The 25,062-nt window shown below is 39.4% G+C and overlaps 1 protein-coding gene across 8 annotated transcripts in view; it reads left to right on the forward strand.

Moving 5' to 3' along the window:
- celf2 (cugbp, Elav-like family member 2) overlaps positions 1–25,062 on the forward strand; it is a 225,462-nt gene that overhangs the window by 151,156 nt on the left and 49,244 nt on the right. For all 8 annotated transcript variants that reach the window (XM_088348362.1, XM_088348360.1, XM_088348364.1 and 5 more), the window contains 2 exons: positions 3,751–3,833; positions 16,649–16,697. In XM_088348362.1, the coding sequence (XP_088204488.1) occupies positions 3,751–3,833; positions 16,649–16,697 (132 nt within the window). The remainder of the gene's footprint in view (positions 1–3,750; positions 3,834–16,648; positions 16,698–25,062) is intronic.

Raw genomic sequence — 25,062 nt, forward strand, 5'->3', positions numbered from 1 at the left:
AATGGTGACTCTTAATGGTGTCTTTCGAGTTACAGAAATCCCTTGGTTTTCGTGGTTATTGGTGACCAGAACCCTCCAGGAAAAGGGAAAATCGCTGAGTGGCATCCCACCTTAATAAAAGCCCCCAAATGGTTAAACTTACCTCAACATGACGTCATTACCGACTGAAACTATACCATTGTAAAAAAATAACGTATAGATGTACAAATAATAACACACAACACATAATTGCAGTGATTTCATCGGTTTATTATCATCATACAAAAGTACAATGAAATTGGAGGGCTTCTTTCTGTTTGAGGAATAAATTATTACAGTGGCCGGCTACCTGCGCTCTTGCATTGGGTGTCCTCGAAATAATACCGATCTTCGCGATGAATAAAATGAAACCGTCCGAAATGTAGCGGTTTCCCACAAATTGTTGATCCAGATAATCCGTTTTATGGCTTATGAACCTGGCATTGGCAAGATACAGGGTCCGCAGCAGTGTCTTGGAAAATTTGTTAGCCTAGCTGTTAGTAGTAGGGCGGACCAGCAGCATCGCTCTTGCCTTCTCCCAGACACCGCCTGAGTTGCTTCTGGAACACGATAATAATTCACGAAGCACCTACTAGTGATCACAATTTTGTTGCACTTTCTGAATTTCCTCAGAGTCCAATTTATTGATGAATTGATTTCCAATGTATCAAGCCGCTACTAGCGTTTCCAGTTTGTTTTGATTCAGAGACGTTGACTGGGCGATACCCATCCCAGCTTTTTTACTGACTGCATACACCCACCCAAAACAGAGCGCCCTCCCTAATCTCTACCTGCAGTGTTCTGTCTAACAGAACACAATGCACTATACAATATCAATGACAATAACAACCAATCCATTCAATTCAATATCCGCGAAGGAGTTAACAAGTGTTAACCGAAGCGCTAAGTATTGAGGGGTCCCTGTTACTAGATAGCCTTCCTTCACAGAGAAAAATAAAATTGTTCCGACGACTGCCCGCCTCTCAAGGCACCAACATACTTCTAAATAATGCTCTTAAAATCAGCACGGATCATATTCAACATACTTTATCTCATCTTGAACTGAGCTAGCCCGTCTGTCCCTTTTAAGAATGACTCCCAAAAGTTTGCACACCCCCTCCCCGGTTCGCTTTAGCATATAAAAGTGAGCCTGAGAGCAACGGCACGTCGAATCGCAGCTCCACCGCGTGACTGCTGACCTACATGGAATAAATAGCACGCTAAAGATTTGCTCGGCTGTCAGAGCTGCCGCTTGCTTCTCTTATCTTAACCCTTGCATGCTTTTGCTTTTTCATAGGCGCATCTTATGTGCTGCGCCAAGAATATCTTGTTAACAATTGTCTCAACAAACGCTCTTCAAAACGTGTTGCCAGTTTGTGTCCAACAAAAAGATATGGATTATTCATCCTGTTCCATATGGTTTTCTTTTTATGTTCTACATCTCTCGCTTTCTTTTTTTCTGGACAGATATTTTTATGATGGTGTAACATATCATAGAATCCTAAACTTACATTACATAGAAGTCCTCATTTTTCACGGTGGCTGTGTTCCAAAATGGACTCGTGATAGTCCAAAGCCGCAAAGTAGAAATCTTTATTTATTTGTTTATTTGATATTCTACGTCGAAAACAAAGAAAAAACTCTAACTTAAGGACTCAAGCATTACTGTACTTTATATTTTTTGTTTTGCTTTACAAATAACTTATATACTGTCAACTGGTAATTTAAAAAATAATCCTGCTGCTGTATTCAGAGTTCATTTATCTCTTAACCGCCAGGTCGCCGGGACACCCTTTCCTATGGTGTGTTCTGGGCAAGTACAGTCTGGCAGGGCCCACACTTTTCCATGCCGTTTTTTTTTTTTTTTTTTTTTTTTTTTTTTTTTTTTTTTTTTTTTAAACAAATAGTATTAGTTTCCATGGTTAACAGTGGCAAGAGAAACCTCTATCTGTGTGTGTTTTATGATTATAATGTACTTTGTGGAATCATCTTTTTCATTATTTTCCTCCTGATCTGACTCAGATACTGCGCCTTCATCATGTCGTCACTATCACTGTTGATTTTTAGTGCAAAGCGCCATTAGAGAGATCATCTGGACTCCAACAATAACAATAATGATACAGGGGAAAAACTAGCATTATTTATCATTGTACAATACGTATTGCATTACTTGTGGCTTTCATATTATACTCTATTGTTTGAGTACATTATATTTTGGTTTGGGACGATATTTTCTCGCTATCATATGGACGGAATGGAAAACAAAAATACAGCGTAAAAATACTTTCACCTTCCTTTAACATTTGGAGGAAAACATTCTCTACCTTTTGGTGCTTTGTGCAGTGTCTTTCAAGGTCTGGACCCAGAAGTGGGTCACAGTTCTGTTTCCAATGCGTCATGGGCCATATCCTGAGCAAATAATGCTAAGAAGGAAAAAGAAAACGGAGAGTAATTACACTCTTTTACAGTAGGTGGCGATAATGCCCGCTTGATCTCTCCCACCTGTTCTGGTCAATCGGCGCATTTTAGAAGAACTACATTTCAATTTATTGTGATGTCATTGGGTTTCTTTCCTTTTTCTGCATATAATATGGGTCCCAAGAATGTTTGTGATAACAGAAGACAAGAGTGGAAGAAAGTGACAACACCAATCGAGTTGAAAAAGACAATTGTGATATACAAAAATGGTGCACAAGTGTCTTAAATTGAACTGCTGCTGGAAAGTAAATGTTATACTTTTAGCTTTTTAAAAGTATATTAATCTTTATTAACTACAGAATTACCTAATTATCAATGTTTAGATACACACGTTTTAATATTTTGAAATTATTTGTGTATATGGCTAGTCTAAAGCAGTTTTAGGGAGGTTGCTTATGTGCAATGCATTTTTGTAGGGGAGTATATACGGTACTTTTAAGTCGTTTTGGTATTGCTGGTCATTTCGTTTTTGAAAAAAAAGGGGGGATATATTCTACTATCTTGAATTTAAACTGCACAATCTTGTCATTGGACACATTTAGGAAGTCATTTTTTTTCCTTAATTAGGGTCACAACTTGTCATTAGGGTGGGATTGTGGGTCCTAAAGTCAGACCCGTTGCAAACCAGTGCTAAGTGGGTCCAGAGGATTTTGTTGACATGATGGCTTTTAGAGAAACTGGAAATTCAAAATGATGTGCGCCTTTGTAACGTAGGTGAATCAAAACGTTTTACGTACGTATTTTAGATGCACAGCCAGAAAAGAAATGGACTGACTGTTTAGCCAGTTAGAACGCAGAACACAATGCACGATGAAAATCCACAAAGTAACAAAACCGCTAAAAGTAAACCCTGATACAGCAAGGGCTTACCATATTTAAATGAGTCGAAACAACGAATGCGACCACTCCAAAACCCGCATCCAAAAAGCCCCCGGGCCTCATCAAAGGGACTTTGGGAGCAGGGAGGCAAAACCGGCTCCAGATGCTCGCTGTCGGATCCGGGCCCAAACGCCCCACCGCCGGGCCCAAGCGTCCACAAAAGCGGCGACAGACACAGACAACAAAAGCATGCAAATGAAGGCAAGGAAGGAATTCCAAAGATGTGACAAATGTGGGACGTGGAAACGAGTGGAAAACACACACTAGCTTTGACTTGATCATGAGGTTTTGTATGTTTTATAAAGTGTGTTTTTGTGTCTGTATTCGTGTTGTAATTTTTGTGCACGCTTATGTGTTTATGTGTTTGTGTTGCAGGCTGCTGTTTTGTCACGTTTTACACGCGGAAAGCCGCCCTGGAAGCTCAGAACGCACTGCACAACATTAAGACCTTAACAGGGGTGAGTGTTTTTTGTTGTTGTGTTTTTACCGACGCCTGTTTTTCGGTAAGCTCGCGCTTCTAGCAGTGTTTGCAAGTTAGGAGGGGTGGGGTTTGGAGATTTCATGGCTAAATGTGGATCTATGGATTTCTAACAATGTACCGGTGTACATTTACCTATCTGTGTGTGTTTTATGATTATAATGTACTTTGTGGAATCACCGTTTTCATTATTTTCTTGTGAAGATTCTTTAAAACCCTGACCTCCATTTTTAGTTGAAAATACTAATCACATAACCTTTTTCTTGGTGATATTTATTTTTGTTAATTAAAAAAAATATATATCATCTGCTAAATAAATCCTGAAAACAAGTATCTAAAGTGTTTTTTTGTTTGAAGTCGGGTTGATATTTTTTTAACACTGACATTTAGCTTCTTGGTTAAACATAGACATTATATATCAAGCTTTTATTTTTTTTATTTTTGCATTAATTATAAAATAGATTTAAAATTGTAACCCTTTATATTTTTTGTTATTTTTTGTTATTTTTTAAATTAATATTTTAGTTTTTTTCTTTCATTTTAGAGTTTTTCCTTCTGTCCTCTCAAATTAATCTTTTATCCGCAAAAGAAATAGTTTGGGGACTATTTCACCGATATTTACATGTCTTTTTACATCAATCCTTGTGAAATTACTTTGACTAAGTAAATTTTTACTCTAATAGCTATTTTCTTGAACCTTACAAATCAAAGCACAAGGGATCAATGAGCAATGAATCAATGAATGAATGGTCTTTACAGTAGTACAACAAAACAGGAGGGCTTCTTTCTTTGCAAAGTAAGACAAGTTTAAAAGACAACAATGAAAAAAAACAATACATAATGATGAATAACGAATATGTGTATGTTCACAGTGGCATCCTGAATAAAATATGCCTTTTTCTTCCACTATGACAACTTCCTTTTAATAAAATATGATCAGAATAAAACAATGCACTATTCTTTTTCATTGCACTATTATTATAATTAGCCAGTCTCTAAGCACTAAGTTGTAAATATTTTTGCCTATTCATCATGACATTCTTTTATCCTTTGTCTCTATGTCTTTGTTACATGTTTACCCTGGAGTGCCTCAATGCATACAGTATATTTTTTTTCTGCAAACATTGTTTTTGTAATTCTTTTCAAAATGTTTTAAAACTTGCGAACACGTGTATTATTGTTGTTGGATGCATTTTTCTTCTAGTATGCTATTTAGGTCGACCCCGTTATCCGTCCCCGCTGTCCAAATTCGCCCGCAGGCAGAACTAGGCGTCCAGTGCCAGCCCCCGCGAGCGCCGTGCGGCCGGATTTTCCACGCCGGTAGAAGAAGGCGGCTTGTTGTTCTTCACGGAGTCAGCATGTTAATCGCTCTCAGAAATACGTTACGTTCGGGCCCGTCTTCCGTGAGCCCAGTCACTTATCCTCGCTCGTAGGTGCGGAAAAGCCTGAGGCCCGGACAGCTGCACAGTAAAGCATGTGGGGGATTACGGCGACAAGAAATAGACACTGTTTCATGTTCCTTTGCTCTTTTTCTTCTTTTTGGACGCTTTGCCTTCCCTGCGGCCGGTCCTCCTTTGGCCTTTTCACGTCAGGTAGCAGCCAATAATCCGGACAGCAGGAGGGTTACGCTTGCAGTCTGCCAGCCTAGATCCTTTTATACGCTAAAAGTTTTCGAGGGAAGGGACGGGGATAAAGGAATGGCTAAGGCATAGAAACAGTGTTATATTTGCAACTTCACCCTTCAAGAAAATCAGTTGAGCTTCTTTCCAGATAGGACACATACACACTTAAAGAAGTATCCATCCATTATCTGCATCGCTTATCCTCAGTAGAGTCGCGGGGGTGCTGAACCCCATCTCAACTATCTTCGGGCAGTGGGCAGGGGACACCCTGAACTGGTTGCCAGCCAGTCGCAGAGCCACATTGAAAAAGAACAGGGACTAGATGAAGAAGCTGCTGTATGTGAGTCAGATCAGGAGGTCTTTTCTGTTACTGACAACCATGGAAACCAGTGCTATCTGTTCCACGTATGGGAGCAAACCCTACACACGCAAACAAACTTCCTTGAGAGGAATGGGCGGTGCAAGGCTCGACTTGCCCAACACACCACAGGAAGTGGGGCCTTGGCGTCCCTGCTGGTTAAGGGTTCCGTGAACCCTTATCTAGTGCCTCCTAGTGGTAAAAAAAATTATCTTTCATTAAAAACAAAAATAACACAAATGTATAAACATTAACTATCATCTTAATTCACATTTCAAACTCTCAAAGGTTGAGAATGTTTTATTTCTTTTACATAAAATGAGGCTCTCCCATAGGTAGCTGACACATTTGTTCCCCAATTTGCTATTTCGGGTACCCAAAAACCTCAAAAAAGCTAGGAAAAAAAGGAAAATTATGTATTTTAGTCACTAGTAGTTTGTATTCTTAGTTGTTCTTTTTAGCACTTATTTTCAGTTAGACTACACAATACAGTGACATCTAGTGGTTAGATCTTACACAGTGTCCCTTTAAAGGGAAAGTGTGGAATATTTATTTGCTCCTCATGGTAAATCCAGCGAAATCTTCATTCATTTAAAACAAACATATTTATTTTAATAAAAATCATGAGTACACGATCTATGATATAAACGTGATATTTTCAAAATACTGCCGCGGCCTCCCCGTGTAGAGTAATTGGTTAATTGGCTGGTCCAAACTGTCCCTGGTTCACTAATTAGCGAGTGAGTTGTCTGTCTCTGTGTGCACTGCGACTGGCTGGCAACACTGCCCCAAAATAGCTGAATAGGGCTCCAGCGCCACGACCCTACTGATGATAAGCGGTGTCGATAATGTATGGATGGATTCGACCAAATTCATGGTGACTCTAACAAGCGATTTATGCCTGTTAGTTAACCAAGTTAGTTTGTGTTGTGTTAAGCACACCATATTTATGCTCTTTGAGGTCACGTGGAGGTCCTGGCCTTTATTTTGAGAAGAAATTGGAGAGCGCCTTTGAAAATGGAGAGCGCCTTTTTTCTCTGTTTCCCGGCGCGTCTGCAGCGTCATGCAAAAGGGCAAGGCGAAGGTGAGGCGAAGAGCTGCCAAAAGTAGACGCCCGTGCTGCAAATTAACGGACCGCACAAAGGGAAAGTGCAGATGGTGGTGGAGGGCAAAGCAATAAATGCGTGTGTACAATGGGATCGAAAACGTCTGCACACCCTTACCAAAAATGACTTTTCAGTAGTTGAAAAACTAGAGCCCAATAAATCATTTTTCCCCACCGCGAATGTGGAAATTTTACTCCATTTTCTAGATCCTTATATAAATATAATATTCACTTCTGACTGCTATTTGTAGCTGCTGACTCTTTTTGTTACTTGAAGGAATGTGAGCCATGTTAAAAAGTGTGTATTTTGTATCACAGATGTGGCTGTGTTGAGTTGTGCAACCCGAAAAGAGAGCTATAAAGCACAAAGACGAATACAAAATAGAGAGACTCAAAGTGATGCGACTCCACAATTTTTCTACTTATTTTTTGCCCAGCCTTTCGGAACGTTTTGGTGTTTGGGTGCCCTTAACAGCAAGATGGCTCACAATCTTGTCAACACCCCCTGGATCATGGGGAGCATTTTTTTTTTTGGCAAAAAAAATCAGCTGAGGGGCACGACTACAAGAAAAAAAAACATATATTTCTTTAGATTTTTTTCTACCATTTATGCATTTTTAATCTGATACCTCAGCATTAAATGAGGAGGGTCATCCAATTGTTCTCTAATGTAGTTACGTCTAAATGAAATGTGCATGCAGACATATATATTTACATGTTATATTTCAACATAGAGCATTTCATCAAATTGGCTTCTAAACATTCAGAAGTCTGTTTTTAAAAGCACTAAATTTTAATTCGATAACTTCATTTGTTATAGGGTTAGCTCAAAAGTGTGTTTTTTTGCATTAGATTTATTGAAATCATACAAAAAAGCATGTACAGAAAAATGTAGCCAGGTTTGTTCACAGTGGCCTTGAGAACAGTCCACAGAAGGGACACTGGGGATAAGAGTTTCATTTTAATTAGTGGTACTTTGACCATGATATAAATGATCATATAGTTACCATTTTCGTTTCGTGGTCCAGATTCAAAATCCTGACAAGCTGCATGTGGCCCACGGACTGTAGTTTTCCCAGCCCTGCTCTAAATTAGACGTTATGTGAAATAAATGCACATTTCTCTACATACGAGTAATTACGATTGTACACGTTTTTTGTGATGGTTAATGCACAAAATGTTTCTGTATCATTTAAATAAAAATTATTATTTTATTGTTTTTACCCTAGGAGGTGCTACATATTAAACGCTGTTCCTTAAAATGTAAATAACTACAATCAATTTCTTATTTTTACTGTTAACATTTTCTGTACAAATCACGTTGTCACTATTAAGTTATTTTAATGACAGGCGTGCTGGCTACTCATGTCACCCTTGGGGCTAACTAGTACACAGTGGATCCTTTTTAGTTGCAGGTTTATGGAGAGGCTACTTTTTTAACAGATTTAAGAGAATGGAACCAACTTGCTTACGTCTTGCTTTTCCTCTTTCCATAACCATTCTTCTGTTGCAGTGAAAAAAAACATCAATTGGCCTCTGGTTAACTTCAAAGAGGCAGCTCATTTACTCGACACTGAGAGCATCCAATCCTAGTGTGCCTTGCTTAGAGGTCCTTTCCTCAAAATTGGTTTGATAAAAAGTAAAAAGTAAAAAACAAATGTTTTATGATAGTAAGAGTAAAACCTTGATTTATTTTTTTTGTTTTTAAAGGAAACTGTAATTTTTGACTTATAGATGTTGCTGTATTGTATACTGCAATAAAAATTCCTCATACAAAGCACAAAGAAGAATACAAACTAATGAGTCTGAAAATTTCTCATTTTTTGACCAGTTCCTCACAAGGTTTTTGGTTTTTGCGGGCACTCATAGCAGCAAGATGGCAGTCATTTCAGCTTATCTTAGCTTGGCCTCATATTATTTAAAGTAAATACAAATTTCTCGACCCTCAACTATTTTTAAAAATGTACACGTTATTTTTTTAACCTCTAAAGGCGTTAAATAATACACACTGTCCCTTTAACTACTGTTCAACTCATGTGAATTATTTGTTTATTGTGCAGAATTTTCTAATTATGAGTAGAATCTTTACTCTCTGCCATGTTAACACAATTCTACTTGGACAACAGAACTTTTTCAATTCCGTAGTTTCTTTTTTACCTTAAATGTCACACTAATGATGTGAAATGTGTCTTTTTGGTTGGAATTCACGGTGCGTCTTTACAACGGTTCAATACGTGTCGCTGTTACGTCTTTGTTATCGATCCCCGGGCGGTGCGTTTACGTCTTCTGTCCGAGCAGCTCGTCGGGAGATTTTCCAGAAAATTAAACGCTTTGATTAGCACGCGACAGATGTCGAAACGGCCGCGACTCCCCGCGCCGCTTCCGCCGAGGGATGAAGGGAAGGACAGCGGGGAATGTAAGACACGTCCTTGGTCCCGGAGCATTTCACTTTTCTGTCCTTGGATGAAAGGCCTTTGATTGGCTTCCTCTCAAGGATGTTTGGAGGCCGTCAGAGTGCGGGGAACAGGCGGTGAAAAGGTTGAAGTTGCAAAGAAATGGGATAATGTCGGACAAAAACACTGATGTCTATCATAAATTCACATGTAAAATAGGATGGGCCATTGTAAATTTTCAAGGAATTTAAAGGGGCAACCAATGGAAAATGTGTATGAATAAATAAATATTAAAACATAACATTAAGGGCAGCACGCTGGCGCAGTGGTTAGCGCGTGTGCAGCACAGTTCTGAGGTCACGGGTTCAAATCCAGCTACCAGCCCTTTTGCATGTTCTCCCCGTGCTTGCGTGGGTTTCCTCCGGGCACTCCGGTTTCCTCCCACATTCCAAAAACAGGCCGGTCCAAACTGTCCCTAGGTGTGAATGAGCGAGCGAATTGCCTTTCCCTGTGTGCCCTGCGACTGGCTGGCAACCAGTTCAGCGTGTCCCCTGCCCATTGCCCGAAGATAGCTGGGATGGGCTCCAGCACCCCCGCGACCTTACTGAGGATAAGCGGTGCATGTAATGGATCGGAACTTCAGGTGATATTTTATCGGCGTCATGTGGACGTTTTTGGAAAACAAAACTGCCGAGAAAATGTTCTTGTGAAAAGTACATTTCAAACAACACATAAAAGTACTGCACTGTACTGTAAAGGTTTAACCTCTGTCTTAAAATTTAATTTTGAAAATAATCTTGCCGCTATTTTGTCCGATTGATTCCAAACAAGATTGAAAACATGTTTTTGGCTCGGATGGTATTCTGTCAGCAAAACAATAAAAAGGGGCTTAAAATGGTTTAGCTTATTTTAGCGTGTCGAGAAGTCTAACTTTCTCAGCAATAGAAATCATCTTCCTCTGCCTTTTGGTGCTTTTGTCAGTCCACAGTTTTTTTGTTGGCATCTTGGCTTTTAGAGAAATTTGAAATTGAAAAAAGTTTTGTGCATACATAACACAGGTTTGTTAAGCTACGTGAACAACTTGGACCGCAAGGTTCTTGACGCACAGGCAGACAAAGGGTGGGTTAACAGTCTAGTCAATCAGAATGCAGAAACACAATGCGCCATGAAAATCCGCAAAGTTGTTAAAACAGAAAAGGACAACCGCGATTCACCGAGGGATTTTTCGACACAATGTTTCTTACATTGATACAATACAGTGAACAATGATTAAATATGGCGGTTACGTATAAAAAGAACCCATGATAAGCAAAGTAAGTAATGTTTACATTTATTATACAATCAACAATAAGACACAGAATGTTTACAACCCCAAGCATTTGTTCAACAAATACGTCATTCTATACTGTACTGCAAATGTCTACTTTTTTTTTAACCTATAGTTATTCTTAGGGACCGATTGCCCAATCAAAATGCAGAACACAATGCATAATGAGACAATCAAAAGTGTCCTGCGTTATAGTGAGGGATTACTGTACTCAACTCTTGAGTCATTCCTACTGACACGATCAGACGATATCATTATGTAATAGAATTAAATGCTTGTATTTTTAAAGAGTTACTCTGAATTCCTGAGGTAATATTTTCCCTGAAATTCCCAGAGAAATGTTGGCAGTTTATTACGATTTTCATTAATATTTCCTTCTTTTGGTATGGCCACCAGGAGGGAGACTGTCATTTGGCTGTTGATTTTCGGAAAAGGAAAATGTGATCATTTCCAACTATTTATATTTCCCATTTCTGTTGATGTACTTATATAAATTTTGACTGGCAGATTAACCTGACATGCATGTTTTTGTTTTTTTTTTTTCGAATGAGGGAGGAAACCACAGTACCCGGAGAAAACCCACACAGGCACGGGGAGAACATGCAAATTACACATAGGGAGGCTGCAGTAGATAGACTTAAACCCTGAATCGCCGCAAGGTGGGGCTGTGCACTAACTACCCAGCCGATGTTGAGCCCTTTCTGTGTAATTTTTTAAGATTTAAAAAAAATCTTAATATGCTTAAAATGGCTGTAAACATATATTAAATTTTTCGAAAATGAAACAAATTGTATTAAAAAGTTTTAGGTATGTTTGAATAAACACCATTTATTGCTGTAATGTTTGATGACTAAGTCACATTATGTCATGTTAAAGGGACATTGTTGATTATTTAGTACTTTCTACTGGTGAAAAACCTCATTCATTAAAACATATTCATATTGATATAAATAATAAGCAAAAGTAAATAACCGATCCTATTTTTTTTTTTAATTATAGGTTGAGAAATTACCGTTTATCTTGCACAACATGAGTCGCAGTATAAAGGAGCTGACATAAGTGTCTGCCTTCTAGCTATTACGGGTACCCAAAAAAACAAAAAACATGTGAAAGGCTGGATTAAAAATGAGAAGTAATGTGGTGTGTTTTACTGTTTGTGTATTTTAGCACTCATTTTTGGGGCACTACGCCATATAGCGGCATCAAGTGGTCAGATAATACACACTGTCCCTGTAAAATTACAAAACAATCCACTTCTTGTGTGTACACACATCGGTTGATCAGCCGGCCGACCCAGCGGCTTGCCACATAACAACACAGCATGTGTGTGCACAATTCTCGCCGAAGCATGGAGATTGAAGCCGTCATCATGGCAAAAAGCGACCTTGAGAGGGCGCCGTCAAACAAAGATTAACAAGGTGTAAAAACGCCATCTTTAAATAGTCTCTCACATACGTCAATCCATCTCCTCAGGCTAAAAGTCTCCAGCTCCAACTGTTTCGGTTCAACCATAACAGTTCCCTTCTGCATTACACAGTTCCTAATCACCCGAGTAAAGCGGCCATAATGGCTGGGTGTAAGTTTACCTTGTTATAACCTACACAATATAGTGCTACTCTTAACAGTCCCTCAATAAGTGACTGTCGCTTTCAACCAGGAGAAGATGTCATCAGGTGGTGTCCAACCGTCACTGGGCGTTTTGACCCTGAACCACAACACCCTCAAGTTGGCGGGCCGGTAGTGATGGCCAGTCAATGCCCATCTTCTCCTGGTACCCAGCTAAACGTCTCCCTCCTAATCCAGAGTCCGTTTACCCCACCAGGGTTGTGTGACAGGGGACTCTGTGGTCGAGGGGAGCGGCAGATGCGGAGAGGTCTCCTGTACTGTGGGGTGCTTACTGACTGGTGTCCACCTACGTCTGAGTGTTTCCACATTGCGCTGCATCTGCTTTCCCCTTTCCCACACGTAGTCCTGGGTTCATGTATCTTGAAGCGCCTTGCGTTTTTGATGATTTTCCCGCAGTGGCACTTTGCTTCTAACACATCCCCCGGTAGTGTGGTTTGGGTAAGCCGTCTGGTCGTCTGTATTCGTGCCATAGCCGTTGCCATTGAATCCGTCCTCCTGAGTCTCTCATCCTCCCCCCTCTCGGGAGACTCTGGGGGTATTGCTTATTGTTCTGTTTTGTAGCAATAGTTGGTGCCCTCTTGCGAGTGCTGTGGGTGCGGTTGCTAGCCTCACACACCCTTGCCAGACTTTCCTGGTGGTCGTCTGTCTTTCCAGCGTCACCAATCTTCCTTGGTTGCCATCCAGCCTTTCCTGGAAGTCACTGGTGACCCAGACTTGTTATAACGTACACAAATTAGTGCTACACTGAACAGTCACTCAATAAGTGACTGCAGCTTTCAACCAGAAGAAGATGTCATCATGTGGTTATCATTGACATTTGAAATATGGCGACCAAAGCTCTCAGGCTAAGTTACGAGTAAAGTACAAACAACACCTATAAACGCTCAAGAAAAACCTGAGGTCAAAGGGTCAGGGTTCAAAATAGGCGATCTCTGAGATTTTTTTCACCCGGCGAACGGCTTATCGGCAAGGCGTTTTAGCGTGCCTGGGCCATCCCCAGGGGTCACATTGTGTTAATTTGGAGTCCATCTCTCCCTCCACTTACCGGATACGGGCTTTCTATGGGGCTCATTTCGGCCGGGAGACGGCGCAATATGTTCGATTGGGGCAGAAGTCGGCAACCCAAAATGTTGAAAGAGTACTATGAAACCCCCAAAAAACAAAAATACATATATATATATTTGTCTGGAGCCACAAGAAAATGAAAGCCTTATCTACTGTAAGCCTTATAAGGAATGCCACATATGTTGTATATATCTGTATTAGCTATACTAGCCTACAATCAAAATGTATAGGTTGGATGCAGCACATCTTCTGGAGAATGATGCACCACATGACTCTGTTGTAGCATACCACCTCAAGTTTTACACTGTATCAATATTACAGTAAGTTTCATTGTGTTGATAAAGTTAAAGAAATGCAATACAGAAAGCCATTCATTTTTTTTTATTTTAAGGATTTGAAAAACAACAAAAATGGACCGTTTGCGTTACAAAAAAAGGGCAATAAAACGCAGCATGCGTTGATAACGCTAAAATAGCAGCTTGTGAAGCTGGTCCTTTAAAAGGGGCGGAGCTTGGGCTGCACAGCTTTTGGAACACAGGAAAGTATAGAGATAGGAAAAGAAGTGGAGGAGAGTACACCTGTAGTTTAGCATTGCAGGTTGGAGCCACTTCAGGTCACAACACATATGTCTATTTTTATTTATTCTCTCCCCTTTATAAAAAGCGCGAATGAGCCACTGGGCAGAGCTAAAAGACTGCAGGTTGCCGACCCCTGGCCTCTTGTTTATGGTGTGCACCCACTATCAAAAGGAGCATTGCAAGTGAGGTTTTCGCTGTGCCCCCCACTCATCAGGTCATAGTACTTGGCAATAAATGGTAAAGTCACAGAAAATGACTCTTTATACGTTCCTCTTTCATGTAAACAACCAACAAAATTAGTTTCTATAATGGACATTAGCAAACACAATTCCTCAACACTTATCTTACTTACATATACCAAGACATTCGGCATTCAAGTAAATCTATACCAAATTGCAAAAATAACTTAACAGATATGGGCAGTGTAAACGCGGGCATTCCGAATGAAGTCCTCGGTCCAGTCCATTAATTTAATGGCTCGCAACCTACGGTGCTTTTAAAAAGGCCTGTTTCCTCTTGAAATTGTAAACAAATTGTGTTCCTAAAATTTACAACTGGTGCTCCCGTACATAGAACAGCTGGGCATGTTGTTTGTGTAAGTTGCTCCGAAAACATAACTCAACATACAATTATTCTCTCGCCCCATTTAAACTCGTACTGCTACTCCCGCTGTTTTGGATCTACAATGCGTGATCTGGTAATGACATAAGCTTTAAAGTGGTCAATTGATAATTCTCTTGCATGTGATCATTAGTAAAGTGCAGTTTTAACTTCAAGTTAATGTCAGTGGGCTGGTCTTGAGAGTGTGCTTTTCGTTATTCTGCCCTCTTGAGTCACATTTGGGAACTGACAGACCTAGGCATGATGATGAACAGGGAGTTCTTGGCATAAAGGTGTGTGTCATAAAATAAAATGATCAAAGTCTTATATGGCAGTGTGAGCCTAGGGGCACACACACACACACACACACACACTCGGGCATGCATGGGGATGGCGTTTGAGTTTGATTCCACAGTAGATTCGCAGAACTGCTGTCATCCGTCTCTCTGCAGATCAAACAGCGACATAATCCCCCATAAAGGAAGCAGTCACAGTGAGAATAAGAAAAGAAAAAAGAGAATCGGGACATCCGAGCCACCCTTAAACATCGCCCCCAAATCCCATCACTCGGGAAATATTTGAGATTCAAAACATACGCCATGCTCACCGGGCGACAAAAGCAAAACCTAATGCCAGCGGGAAACGCGCTCAGTGGAGCCCCCTGGAACAGTCAAACACCAAACTGAAGTGCGATACAATATTCCCTTGTTTTACACGTGTGCTGTGTTCCAAAAAGGTCTGAGATCAGTCAATACTCGTGAAGTTAAAAAAAACGTACTTTATTTTTTTATTTATTCAATACGCTCTTTAACACCAAGACTAAATTAAGAACCCAATTTACTGGCTCCGAAATTTGTTTAGAGATGCCGGATGGAATTTTTAACGGTTTATACTCGCCGATGCCATCTTCTGGTTCGTGGCCTCATTGCAGCCTTATGTTGCTCGTGCAAGTACTGTACGTACCTTTCTTAGACGCGCTCAAATAAATGCTTTTTTTTAATCTTTTTTGGGGGTTTGGGTTGCCGTCTGGACTGTTCTTGAAACAGGCCTTTTCTTACATTCACCATTTTCATGCTAAAAATGGTAAGGTCTCTATGAATTCAGTTGGGCATTGTTAACGCATACCAAATAGTGATAGTATTGTACTCACCTCAAACGACTCACCCCAACTTTTACAAATGTAAGTATTGTCCCTTTTTTTTTTTTTTTACACATAGCTTCTGGATTGTAAATTTTTCATTTTAAAAGTAATTTTACTGAATGTATTGCACCAAAGGGCAGAAATTGTTTTCGGACACTCCATTATATTTTGTTGCCATCATGTGGACGTTATGAAAACCTTCCTTTAGGCAGGGGTCGGCAATGCAAAATATTAAAAGAGCCAAATTGTGCCAAAAACAAAAAAAATATGTCTGATGCCACAAAAATCAAAAGCCGTGTATAAGCCTTATATCTGTCACAATATTGCCCTTGTCATTCAGAACACCATTTCTATGTTAGGTTTGGTTTTTGTTTGTGGTATTGCCAGTTTCCTCCTAGGTTTCATCAATAGATAAAATTTTTATTATGAGCACTCCTCTACCTTCGCAAACGTGACTGTATCTATAGTCATTGGGAATTGTTAAGAATGTTTGTGTCCTGTTCTCTCTCATCCTACAAAACATATTATTTCATTTTCAACATTTGGAAAAAAGCTCCAGAGAGCCACTAGGGAGCGCCAAAGAGCCGCATGCAACTCCGGAGCAAGTTTAGCGAGTGGAGAGGTCTACCTTTGTTGGCGACAGAAAGCATCTTCCTCTGCCTTTTGGCCCCCATCAACAGCGCTTTTGTTGGTCCGGAGTGTTTTGTTGACATGATGGCTTTAAGAGAAACAAGAAACTAAAACGATTTGCACGTACGAAATTTAGGTTCGTCAAGCTGTTTTTCGTACGTGCACAACTCAGACCGCAACGTCATAGGTCGACACGGGCAGAAAAGGTCGGAGTGACTGTTTAGAGAATCATAATGCAGAACGCAATGAATGATAAAAATCAATAAAGTAGCGAAATGGTGGCAAGTAAACCGTAATACGGTAAGGGATTACATTATATGTATCAATGTCGATGATTTTTGTTGTTACAGATGCACCATCCTATCCAGATGAAGCCTGCAGACAGCGAGAAGTCTAACGGTGAGTGTGTATATACACCCATCTCTCCATTATCTACACAGCTTATCCTCAGTAGAGTCGCGGGGGTTATGGGTCTTAAGTTTGCATATGCCCATTTGGATGATACAGAGGAGTCATGGGAGAAAGTTTTGTGGTCAGATGAGACCAAAATAGAACTTTTTGGTCATAATTCCACTAAGTGTGTTTGGAGGAAGAAAAATGAAGAATACAATCCGAAGAGCACCATCCCTACTGTTGAAAATAAGGATGGTAGCATCATGCTTTGGCGGTATTTTTCTGTAGGATGACTGGGGCCATGTATTGTGAGAATTTGGGGAACAACCTCCTTCCCTCAGTCGGACCATTGAAGACGGGTCGTGGCTGATTTTCCAACAAGACACGACCCGAAGCACACAGCCAGGAAAACCAAGTAGTGGCTCTGTATGAAGCATATCAAGGTTCTGGCATGGCCCAGCTAGTCTCCAGACCTGAACCCAATCAAAAATCTTTGGAGGCAGCTCAAACTCCGTGTTACTCAGCGCCAGCCCAGAAACCTGACTGATCAAGGGAAATAATGTGTGGAGGAGAGGGCTAGAATCCCTCCTGCAGTTTGTGCAAACCTGGTGAAAGACTACATGAAATGTTTGACGTATGTAATAGCAAACAACAGATACTGTACCAAATATTAACATTCATTTTCTCAGGTGTTCAAGAACTTATTTGCAGCTATAACACACAAATAAAGAAAAAGTCATGCATTGTGATTTTTGGACTTTTCTTTTTAGTTTATCTCTCTCACAGTAGACATGCACCTATGATGAAAATTTCAGACCCCTTCATGATTTCTAAGTGGGAGAAATATCAAAAAAACAGCAGGGTGTTCAATTATACTCACATTTACGTGCACGCACTTCACAAACCAAAGGTGACGTTACATCAAGACCTGAAAGGTCAACATTTGTGCAATGGAGACTTAAGCTTTAATTCAAATAAATCCTTATCTAATTGACTCTTGATCTTTCCATACCGGATAATTATTTCTACCCCATAGAAATAACATTCTAAGTTTAAGTGCATGAAAATAAATTCTAATTGGTATTCCTTTTTTTAATATATATTCTTTTGATAGCAGTTTTTTTTGTCCATTTAAAAAAATAAATTTTAGTCTTTTAATGGCTGAAAAAAAAGGATTATTGGGAGCCTCAGTTTATATCCCAATACAGCATTTTTTGAGACCTTTTGTCTCATAAAACAGGCACGGGAGATCTGTCGATAACACTGACCACAGTCGATAACATTGACCACTGGATGTCGCTGTATTGAGTAGTCCAACTGAAAATGAGTGCTCCAAAGCACAAGAAAGAATACAAACTACAGAGGCTGCACCATTTTTTCTTATTTCATTGCCCAGTCTTTCACAAGGTTTTTGGAGGTACCCTTAGTAGAAAGAGGGCGGACAATCGTATTAGCTCGTTCTAGGTGATCTTCATTAGATGATAAATGAATTACAATTTCTTCATTTGCGAGTATTTTAAAGAATGCATAGTTTGCTTATTATTCAAATCAATATTGTTTTGTTTTTTCACTTGGAGTCACTGTCCTTTAATGTGACAGTGTGTAATATTTCACCCATACATATTGCTGTATTGTACAGTGCTGGGGTCTCCAACTTGGTGCCTGCAGGAACCAAGTTGTCCCCGATAAGCACCTGAGTAGCTTGCAGACTGGTGGGTCATAGAGATTTCCAAGGAAATTTGATCATTGACATGATAAGTTTTTTTTAAAACTACTTTTTAATGGATTATTGTGCTTATTTTAAACCTACAAGGCTACCTGGTAAATACATAATAATAACGTTGTGATAACATAGTGATAACATAAGTTGCTACTTTAGTAAGTAAAGGAGCATAGCTACTGTTTCGCAAACAGACTGCAGAAACAGTGATACAGGAAGGGATAACTGTATAGTTTTAAAATTAGATAGTAAATACAGTTGTGATAACAAAACATTAAAGCTAAATAATCAAATGATTAACTTCTTATACAAACCCACAAGTATTGTTGATCATTTTAAAGTTTGGTAGAGAGAGAGAAGACATTAATGGATTTAGAACTTGCAAGTAGCCTAGGGAGAGAAGCCTTCATATAAGAAATTCTGACGTGTTCTAAAAGCCCTCCAATGAGAGATTTAGGTTTTAATTAATTCTCCTAGGTTACAAAAGCTGGTGACAAATCGTGACAATTATGTAAACAGGGTGTAATATTTAAAACAGCAAACAACATTGCACAATAATAATCAAACTAACAAATTGGCGTTTTATGCAATCTCCTGTCCAATATTAAAAACAAATAAATGTATCAATTCTGTAATTGTAAAGTGAATTTGCATAAACGACCGTGCGTGATAACGATCCAGCGAGCGAGCATACACATTAGCCGGAGAACTCGAACGCACTCCAGTCGGAAGTGTCGGCGTGCTGCTGAATTATTAAGGGAGGTCAATCAAAGTTGAAGCATTTTGTCCCAGCGCTGAACCGCTCACTTCCTCTCCCCCGTGGCTACAGACGCTCATGCATACCTGCTTTCTAAACTAAACGCTCGGCGGTTGATTGTGCATTCCCGACGTTTCTTTTGGGCCCGCCTTCGAATTTTTTGCGTCTTTTTCTTGCTGTTCACTCAACATGCTTTCTGCTGCCAGCGGGCGCCCTACCTTGATTAACATCAATCAAGTCATTGGAGCACAGAATGAATGGAGAGACGAAGGTTAGCTTGTCAATCAGCAGCATTTTTACCTTTTTGCATTTACTGTATCCCTATGATTGTCGTTATTATTTTTTACATTAGCATACCTATCAACCCAGAGTAACTAACATGGGCAAAATTACATGAATACTTTGTTAAGTGTGAAAGTTAACTTCTGATCGTAAAAGGGACATTGTGTATCATTTATCACAAGAGTTAGGGTTAGGTCTATTACATTACATCTCTGAATAAAACACGTTATAAGAGAGACAAGCGACGCCAATATTTTCTCATGAGCCGATGCTCCTCAGTCAAAGTCTGATTCACATCAGACAGGAATTGCAACAGCGCCCCTATTTTATTACATACAGTTGAATCACAGGGTCGACCGGGGAGGACAGTTAAACATAGCATGAGGACACTATCGTAGAATAAGAAACATCAAACAGACCGGAGAAAAATAAACATGACAATGCAGCGGCATCTCTCCTCAGGCGAATGGTTGAGTGGTTCACAAGGTGATAAAACTATTTGAAGCAAAGAAAACATTTTACTCAACAGTAGGAATGCCATATAAATAAAACAATTCTAACTCCAATTCTAATTCTAACGTCGTAGTAAATTAATAATAAATGTATTTACTATTAGTACATCCAGCTCGGAGATTAAAAAAAAAAGGCCATAGTACTCTTCTCTGTGACTTTCCAATTGTAATGTATCCAAAGCCGAAGCAACACAGAAAATCAGTTGTGCGGTCCAAACGATATGGGGCAAAGTTGCACTCCAACAGACCCCGTTTTGGCTGTACATGTCTTTGAAATTTTCTATGTGGAAGCTTAATGAACAATGTATGTTTACTGTTGAGACACTTTATGATGAAACCCCACAGAACAAACGGTAAACACCCGAAAATGCCAACTGGGCAGATTTCAGGTTGGGCTTTGGTTTGGGTTTAAGATTTTGCTTCCCATTCCAAAATAACATTTTAATTCTTCAAAATATTCAATGAATGCCAGTTTTTCTGTTTTCTGATCATAAAAGGGCCACGGTGGATCTGTCAGCCAAGCAAGCTTTGGACTTGCGCAGGTTTATTTTTATTTCCGTTATCATTATTGTTATGTTATATCTAATATAATATCATATCATATCATGTAGTACAATAGTATATCAGATACATATATCATATCTTGTAATGTAATTCAATGTAACGTAATATTATACAAATGTTAAATACAATTTTGTTCAATTTTTTTTAATTCTATAGGTTTGTAGATATAAGTTTGTTTATGAGGAAACAAAGGAACAGATTTATGGACAAGTAATGCCGACATGCGCTGGCAGCAAAAGTGTCATTGTAATATGTGAAACCCACAATGAAATTTACGTTTGTCTCTGGTACTGTGACTAAAAAAAGTGTGATGATGAGATAAAATGGACTGCCTTTTCCCAAGTCATCTATTCCACTGGTTGTCCAATGTTTTGACAACTAAGTTAAAATTCTTAAGACATAAGAAAGTTTATTTTCAGACTTTTGTTCTGTGAAGCATCCAGAAAAGGTTGTTTATTTCCCAATATTTTTTAATAGTGTTATTATTTATTTTCTTTTGTTATGAGAAGAATTCAAATGTGTTATTTGATTGTGGCTTCCTGAGAAACAACACCCTTTTACATTTGGACACTCCTGCAATCGTCACACGTTTTTTGTTACAAACTGAACCTCTGCCCCTCATCAGGGCTAATGTTTGGGAACCCTTAATTTAACATTTACAAACATTTTAAAAAATATATAGCTGGCAGTTGCTCTGCCCGTCGAAGGGCCCACTTAAACAGTAGAGTGACACTTTCCCACCAGGCCTTCGGCGTGGAGCGCTTTCTGTATTGAAGCCAAATTTAACTAGAGACGGTGCTCACGGCAGCGTGACTTAATGAAGGCGGCGACCCGAACTCCAAAGGCGGCGCGGTGATATATGGAGCGGTGCACACTCTGCACGTATCCATCCACTTAAGGATAACGACCTGGAAATAAAGGCTACGTTAGCGAGATGAATGGCTGCCGTGAGCTCTATTAGGCCACAAAGCAACCTTGCTGTATTGTGATCGTTCGCTATGAAGGGACAGTGAGTTCGGTAATCTGATGGAAGTGGGGTTCCTTCTCCGTGCTGTGAAAGTTAGTGCATTGAATACATTCTACTTGTGTTTGGGGTTCTATACAAGATGATTATGTTCGTTTCTCTTTTTCATAGTAGCTCTGAGCCTCATTTTGGTCTAAAGGAGACCTGGTGGATTTCACTCAAACCGGTAAAAAAAAATGTAGCAATGTTGCCTCATAAATGAAGTTTATTAACTGGAAAAACTTTTCCAAGTTAGCCTTGATTCGTCTGTTAGTTGCATATTAAAAATAGGGTTCGTATAGGGAAGTCTTCTGGCTTAACAAACTGGGATTCGTAAAGTTTGGATTGATTGTTCATGGTTCACAGATCCTTTACCGCCAGGGTCAAAATTAATTTCTTGGAGCTGTCATATCAGAAGAGGAGTCCGACCCAGAAGTCATGGGCCGGATAGCTCAAACCACAGCCGCACTTGCAAGACTTTAACACATCTGGAGGGACAAGAGCATAGCGGTGAAATCAGAGATCACACTTGTGCAAGCGCTGTTTTTTTCCATCTTGTTTCACACTTGTGAGACCTGGTCTATCACAGAAAACCAGGACAAGAAAATCCAGACCATTGTGAGTTGATGTTACAGGAAACTTCTGCTACATAGCCCATATGATTAACAAAACATTGTGCGATACCGTCAGATTAGTCACTACGAAGAACTGTTGTCAACTGTGCACAGACGAAAACCTGCAGTGGTATGGTCACGTTAAGTCAAGTCATGTTTATTTGTGATGCTCTTAATCACAAGGAGGGTAAGGAAAAATTCAAAAACCTCCACATGAGAAAATGAAGAAACCTTGAAAAGGGACCGCACTTGAGGTACTCCCTCTTCCAGGATGACCAGGCTGCAATGGATGTTGTAATAACAATTAATACACAGATATCATCAACAAGAAATATAGGTCTTTCATAAGCTATAGAATAGAAGTGTGTTTTAAGCCTTGCTTTAAACAGTTCCACTGAGTTTTTAGATAAAATCTCAGGCGGAGGAACTCTTCACAACACTGGAGCCCAAACACTCTCGCACCTGCGGTTCTCTTCTTGGCTCTTGGGATCCCTACTTTATGGTCACGTCATGAAATCTTTAGAACCGGCCAAGATTATTCTCCAAGGCACAGTCGAAAGCGACAGAAGGAGAGGAAGACAAATAAAAATAACTGGCACGACGACATCAAAGAATAGACTGGTACCAACTTTGCCACAACCAAAACACTCTTCAGTGGAGAGAGCTGTCCAGAGTTGAGTTCTCCTTGGTACAGTACAATGGACTAAAAGACAGAAAAATTGCAACATTGCAATGTAAGGTCTGAGTTTCCTATTAGTTGCAAATGAAACACTGTGGAGCCAGCATATTATCCGCCTAAACAGCTCACTGCCATTTCTTCTAGCTAGAAATATGATTCCCGTCACTGCCCCCACCACCCCATACTATAAATGGGGCTGCATTTTGCTTGTCACATTACTTGCTCCCTATAAATTAATTACCGCATTCGACCGTTGGCAATGGTGCAAACGCAGTAGACGGGTAAGAGAGAGAGGCAAGCGTAGCCAAGCGCCACTTATCTTCTTTCCCTTTTTTAAACACCCAAACAATCCACCGAGCAAAATAAACAAGCGCGCTATTGATTTCCCAGTGTGCAACAGAGCGCTTATCTGCTTCGCCTCGCGCCCGCCGCTGACACTTGCCTCATTAAAAATGAATTGGATTAGCATTGAACGCACACACACACACACACACTCAATGGGCGGAAGACCACCAGAGTTCCCCTTCAAAGAACGCTGATCAGAAAAAGTGGACCTTAATGAGTCAAGCATTTTTCTCTTTAATTTGTGGAAATCTTCGTGGGAGCATGATGATGTGATTTTAAACATTTTCGCCTTATAGAATTTTGTAATATCATTTAGTCAGATTTCCGCAAGCATTTTGGTGGCTACGATTTTGCAAATTTGTATTCGTCTAATACGCTGATTGTATTTTTTTATTTTATTTTTTATTTTATTCGGTCGACGAGGTCATAGATTAATCTTGTCTTATTGGTTCACACTTTTTTTTATGAAAGTGAAAACTCTTTAGCAAGGTTTTTGATTTTGTGCCATCTTTAGTTTTAGTACATTACGATGTAGATGGGGTCATAGATTATTCAAATGCCGGTTTAAGATAAAATTGGGGTCTTGAACTCAATTTACATGAGTGCTGCCAGAGCTAGGGTCTGGGTAAGGTTGAGCCAAATCGAAAAATAATATTCCTCTATTTTCAAATATGTAAAATTTTTAAATTCCCTACACAGAATAAGATCTAAAAATTATAAAAAATGTAAAAGAATAATAAGATTTCAAATAATAATTAAAACAAATCAATCTGCATTATATTAATCCAGAATCAGCTAAATGGACAGTGTATATTATTAAGTGGTTGATTTAAATATTTGGCAAAAATAGTGAATTTTTCATAAAAATCACCACAGCCAAAAAATGCATTTTAAAGAAGAATATTAGTCGCACTAGACTATGAGTCGCATTTTAGGGGGAAATTTATTTGATACAATCCACCACCAAAATCATACATCTCATCTTGAAAAGCAATTTAAAATAAAAATTAAAAACTAATGTCCCCCCCTGTGTGTAATGTCGCCCCTAGCATGCATCACCAGTGCAAATGTTACTAAAATGGCTTCCTATCTAATTTTTGGGAATGTAATGGAACAATAAAGCACGGAGCATTTGCAGCATGTAAAGAGCTCCTTTTTGAGAATAGTTCAAAGTATTTGCTTTGGCGAAATGACGCCTTATCTTCTGAATATTTCATCTGTTGATAATTTGACAGTTCATTTAAGCGTAATAGGCTTTATGGCATAGGGCATAACAGATTACAAAACGTGATATTCGGAAGATTACTGTTTTGAATTTGCTGGTTAATCGCAATAAGATGAACTCGTCTACGTGTCCATCGATTGCCAAGGTTAATATTCTCAAATTTCTCAGAAGTTATTTTTTTGTTCAAGGTGCAAATTATTTTTTCTCTACTGTTCTATGAAATTTCCCCAAAAGATTAGATTAAAAGTCATATTAGTGACTTCTGCCCGAATGACATATGCTGAGGGGATTTAACGCAGGGGAAAATTTTTCGGCACATCATCGACAATGTTGAAATTATTAACACAGGCCTAGAGCGCTCTCTTGGGGTTTAGTGCGAAAATAACATGTGAAATGATATACCCGTTAATTATGTGTTAATAGTTCCACTCGTAAGTCCCGTGAGAGTATAATTCGCACCCCTGGCAAACTTTGTAAATAAATTGCGACTTATTGTCTGAAAAATACCATACATGATCTGTCATACACATGTGCATCGTTTTTAAATACTTTTTGGTCGAAAAAAAATCAATTTATTTTACAAAACATGAGACTCACCTTGAGGGTCATGACATAATTGTCCGCCATCTTGTTTCCTAAAAAAAAACCTAAAACCTGCGAAAGGCTGGTT

The sequence above is a fragment of the Urocampus carinirostris genome, chromosome 11 (assembly GCF_059441175.1).
Source record: "Urocampus carinirostris isolate Australia breed hairy pipefish chromosome 11, RoL_Ucar_1.0, whole genome shotgun sequence".
Taxonomy (NCBI): domain Eukaryota; kingdom Metazoa; phylum Chordata; class Actinopteri; order Syngnathiformes; family Syngnathidae; genus Urocampus; species Urocampus carinirostris.